The sequence below is a fragment of the Nematolebias whitei genome, chromosome 9 (assembly GCF_014905685.2).
Source record: "Nematolebias whitei isolate Nwh7 chromosome 9, NemWhi1, whole genome shotgun sequence".
NCBI classification, from domain to species: domain Eukaryota; kingdom Metazoa; phylum Chordata; class Actinopteri; order Cyprinodontiformes; family Rivulidae; genus Nematolebias; species Nematolebias whitei.
The window spans coordinates 28,101,759-28,106,822 of NC_056506.1; the positions used below are offsets into that span (position 1 = coordinate 28,101,759).

The 5,064-nt window shown below is 40.3% G+C and overlaps 1 protein-coding gene across 1 annotated transcript in view; it reads left to right on the top strand.

Moving 5' to 3' along the window:
- ripk1l (receptor (TNFRSF)-interacting serine-threonine kinase 1, like) overlaps positions 1-5,064 on the top strand; it is a 32,365-nt gene that overhangs the window by 3,180 nt on the left and 24,121 nt on the right. The window contains exons 2-9 of the mRNA XM_037681296.1: positions 1,393-1,549; positions 1,664-1,801; positions 1,901-2,132; positions 2,211-2,360; positions 2,683-2,759; positions 2,901-2,985; positions 4,136-4,744; positions 4,838-4,978. Of these exons, the coding sequence (XP_037537224.1) occupies positions 1,393-1,549; positions 1,664-1,801; positions 1,901-2,132; positions 2,211-2,360; positions 2,683-2,759; positions 2,901-2,985; positions 4,136-4,744; positions 4,838-4,978 (1,589 nt within the window). The remainder of the gene's footprint in view (positions 1-1,392; positions 1,550-1,663; positions 1,802-1,900; positions 2,133-2,210; positions 2,361-2,682; positions 2,760-2,900; positions 2,986-4,135; positions 4,745-4,837; positions 4,979-5,064) is intronic.

The window sequence follows — 5,064 nt, forward strand, 5'->3', positions numbered from 1 at the left end:
CTTTTTGGGTTGCGGGGGTCACCGGTGCCCATGTGCAGCCATCACTGTGCAAGAATCAGGGGGCACCCTGGACAGGTCTCCAGTCCATCACAGGGACACATAGAGACAAACAACCATTCACTCTCTCACTCACACCTAGGAACAATTTGTAGAGTTACCAATCAGTCTAACATGCATGTTTTTGGTCTGTGGAGTACCAGGAGAAAACCCACGCATGCACCAAAAGCACATGCAAACTCCACGCATAAAGGCCCCCGGTCGGGATTTGTACTGGCAACCTTCTTGCTGAGAGGCGGCCGCTCTACCAACTGTGCCACCGTGCTGCCGTTGCATGTTTTCATGTCCAGGAATTCAGATCAGGAAAGAGAAACTGTCAAAAAATAACAAAACGCTCAAAGGAAGGATGTCTCTACCTTAAACTTGGTTGTTTTTGTTTATATTTTTTTAATTACTTGTTTTAAGCTCTTCTCATTCCTCTTTTTCACTCATCCTAGTCTCCTCTTTGTGCATCCTTCTGCTCATCAAGGATGTACACATGTTTACTTTGCAGTGTCTTTTCAGCATCTCTAACATGTACAAGCTGCCTGGAGCATTATATTATATCAAATGGTAAAATGAAAATAGCATTCCTTGATGCATATCTCCAGCAGTTTGAACACATATTTCATGCAGTCTGTCAGTGCTTGGTGTACATAGGGGTGATGCTCAGCTACTACCACACAAAATTTAAGCTAAGTGTAAAAATGATAGATTTACAGCCATTTTTGTATTTTCTAAAGGCAAATAACTGTGGCCATCTTGACTTGTACTGACTCTAAAAATGCATCAATGATTACGTTCTAAGAGTTTTATTAAAGTCCATTCAGTGGTTGATGAAATGTTTTGCTGAAGTTCATCTTTCACGGCAGTGGGCAGTAATAATTACATTATTACATAACACAACACAACAAATGTCCCCCAAGTCATTAAGACGTACATTTCTGTCAATTTTTCAGGTTAACTAATCTGCTCATTATGCAAATAAATACAATTAAAATGTAAAATCTGCTGTACTGAGTTTTCTGTGGTAATTTTATATAAATTTATATGGATTTTAATTGAATTGTAAATAAGGCAGAAGTTAAATATACTTTAAAGCTGTGACTTCTATAACGACACTTCTTTTTTGCTACACTTAGATATTTGGAATATTTACGCTGTGCCTTACAGCTATTTATCTAATCGTTTTTTGTTTAAATACAGATTGTTTCACCTCTTTAACGTTGTCATAAACGTGTAATTTACATTTAGCAATTTAGACCTTTTGCCTCTTGTGAAGATTCTGAATGATGCATGTTCTGGAAGTTGCTTGATTCAAACGTTGTGTTTCTCTGTGTTCTCTATACTTTTCAGAGACAATAAAAGGTCGCTGCTGGAGGAGGGCAGTATCATGGCGAGCCTTAACCACGAGCGTGTGGTCAAGTTGCTCGGTGTCATTATGGAGGATGGAGACTGCTCTCTAGTTATGGAACTCCTCCCCAGAGGAAACTTGTTGGTCATGCTGGAAACGGTCAGTCGGTCTAAAACGTCCAATCACACGTAGAACATAGAAGCATTTACTTTCTCAAAATGTAAAAGTCTTAATTGTTGTATTAAAAAACTAAATTTTGTGGGAGGGGTTTAGGTCAGTGTTCCAGTGTCCGTCAAAGGAAGGATCATCTTAGAGATTTTGGAGGGGATGGTGTACCTCACAGAGAGACAGGTCATCCACAAGGACATCAAGCCGGAAAACATTTTAGTAGATAAGGATTTTCACATCAAGGTGCATTTTGTTTCTTTTGTATTTCTTAAAAAAAAAAAAAAAAAAAAACCTATTTGTTTAATTGAAAATCACTAAAATCTTTCATTTTGTGCGTTTTAGATTGCTGATCTCGGCCTGGCCACCTGCCAGACTTGGAGCAAGCTCACAAAGCAGGAGTCTCGCAGGAGGAGTCATACGGGTCCGTCAGCTGGGCTGAGAGGAGCTGGCACGCTATGCTACATGGCGCCGGAGCACCTGAGAAGTATCCATACACCCTCCACGGAGAAATCTGACGTGTACAGCTTTGCCATCGTGGTTTGGGTCATTCTCACGGGGCAAGAACCATATGCGAGTATGCTGAGATTTATAAGATGCACAACCAGTGAGTCCCTGTTGCACTAGTGCAGGTATTCAAACCCAATATGTTCAGATGCCAGGAGTGAAGAGCACGTGAGCCAGTGTGTTTGCAAAGGTGATCGACCAGCAGAGCACCTCATTCCAGAGGACACGCCTGCAGAGATTATTCAGCTTATGAAGAGATGCTGGGATCCCGATCCTCAACAAAGACCAATATTTAAAGGTATCCTTTTTTTTTTAGTGTCTACAGAAACAATTCATTTAGTGGAAAACAACAGAGTCCAGTGATGCAGAGCATTCATTAACAGAGATATTTTAAAGAACCTGAGGAAAGCAGAAGCAAAGGAAGAAGACTTCTGTTTTTAAACACTCTTTTTCTTTTGTTTTGTGTGCGACTAACAGAATTATGGAATTAATTTACTGACATTATTTTATGTTTTTTGCTCAGTTTACAAATCATTTGAAAAATCTCCAGAATACAAAGTGTGTGATGCTTTCGTTCCTAACGCTTATTGATTTTCTCTTCTTGATTCCCTTCTTTGCAGAGGCCTACAACTCTTTTCTTCCTTTCTACATGGAAACACTTGAACAACATGTAGAGGAAGACATATGCAAGCTAAAGGTGAATATATTTCTTCTAGACTTTTTTGCTAATGATGTGAAGTACTTCATGTAGATGCTAAGCAACAAATCTTAAGTTACAGTTTGCAGATAAATATAAGTTTTGAGTATTTGGTTATTTGGTGTATGTTATTTATTACAGCTACAATATGAAGGCCCAGATGAACTTATTGAAAAGATGAAATCATTATCAATGACCTGTGAATGTAGTTTGATGAGTGAACATGGTAAGTAATCTTAACTCTCTCAATACACTGCATATACAAATTCATCTATCTGAAATGAAGGCCTTAAAACATCTTAAATTCATTTAAGTTATACGTCACCACAGCAAATGTCCACCATCTGTAAAAATTGAGCAGGGGGGAAAAGCCATCGTGTTTAAAACCATCCAATCTAATAAAGATAGATCAATTAAACTGACACTGCTTTCAACCTTTCCTTAGATAGAGAACTTTACTAATTGGCTTTTATGTATGTGAATGTGCCTGTAAAGTGCCCTGAGACGACTTTGTTGTGATTTGGCGCTATATAAATAAACAGAACTGAATTGATTTGAACCAATAAAGAGAACCAGAGTCATAGTTTTACCCAATCAGAGCAGAGCAGGGCGGGTCCAGGTGTCTGAAACATGGTGAGTCCAGAGCAGAGAGAAACTGCAGGTGAAAACTCCAGTCAGCACTTCCAGTACTTTTTTTCCAAGGACACCCTGCTACCCTAACATCCCCCCCACCCGCCCCGACCCTCACCCCCCCGTGGAACAGTATGGTTCAAACCGACTGTGATTCAAGGCGATTGAGGCTACTTTCTACTAGCTGCTGATATATAAATGCTTGCTAGTTAGCTGTTCTGTGACTAAATCACTTGTTGGTTCAAATGTATCAACAATTGGCTGGATGACATCTTTGCATATGAAGGCAAAACTGGAGATTACGACACAAGTGAGCCTCAGGCCATGAGTGTATTCAGTAGATGTCTTTTTTTGTTTCATGTTTCCGACCAAAGTACTGCACATGTACATTCAGCTACGGAACCAGAGAGCACTGAATATTTCTTTATGTTCAATAAACGGACAAAAACTCAACTCGAATGTGTCTCATTGAGTGACACACATGCTGTGATTGGTTGTAATAAAGCAGGATCCCCAAAACATCGCCTATATTTATAGGTTTTTCAGTCGTACATTTTATTCAAGGTGGTATTGAAAAGGTCTTAAAGTCTTAAATTTGACTTGCTAAAACCTGCAGATGCCCTGACATCGACACTCTGATGTTCACGTTCATGTGCTGTTTTACATTCAGTGTTTGAATTTTCAGAAATATTTGCAACATTTTTAAACAATCATCTTTTTGGCTTTAATCTCTCCCAATTTGTTAGATCGTCCAGCTCCTTTGGTGAGTTCAGAAAAAGCTGTATCTATGCCAGTTGAAGCCAGTATTGAGGACCTGCATGACATCCAATATGAACCATGTGAAGATTCTCTTCAGACAGATGCAAAAGTTTTGAGCAGCCCTTCAGAGCTGGAGGAGAAACTGGACCGGGAGCTTCAGTACCACAAACACGGCAGCTATTTTTGTGGCGCCCAGCCCGAAGCTGCCAACTGCTTTCATAAAAATACCTCAAATCTTCTCTTTCCAAACTGTTGCAGTGTCACAGATAACACTGTGAGGCAGCCAGTCCAGGAAATGTCATTTGTCCATTCCGGGACAAAAGGAGAACCAGTTCAGATCATCAGCCAGGAGGATGCATGGCATCGCCCCACCTCAGGACTTTATGAGTCCATGGCTTCCTCCTTGCCTAACCAGCCTCATTTGCCCATATCTGCCACCACCTCTTCTCCTTCTCATTTTAATCAGCATCATCCACACACACACTATGACCGACAGCGGTCTTGGCCCATGTGCCCTGTGTCTGACACCGCTGCCCCTGACATAACCCCTGGGCGTCTTTTGACCTCTACAACCTGTGGTTCCCTGCAAGATTCAGGTATGTGGAACAAATGTATGTTTTTAGTAGCTTTGTCTATTTAAATACACACTGTGGTGACTGAACTCTGTGTTGGCATCATTCTTCTTCCAGGATCTCTCTTCATTCAGAATGCCAGCGGGATCCAGATTGGAAGCAACAATACGATGAGTATCAGAGGTTGCGAGGCTTCTGCAAAATCATCATCTCCATTTACTAACACCTCCCAAATACAAGAAGGCATTATTAAATTTGGTAAATCACAATGTTTCTTACATGCCATCATCATGCACTTAAAAGGAAAATATGAGGACTGTGACAGAATTATTATTATTTTTTTT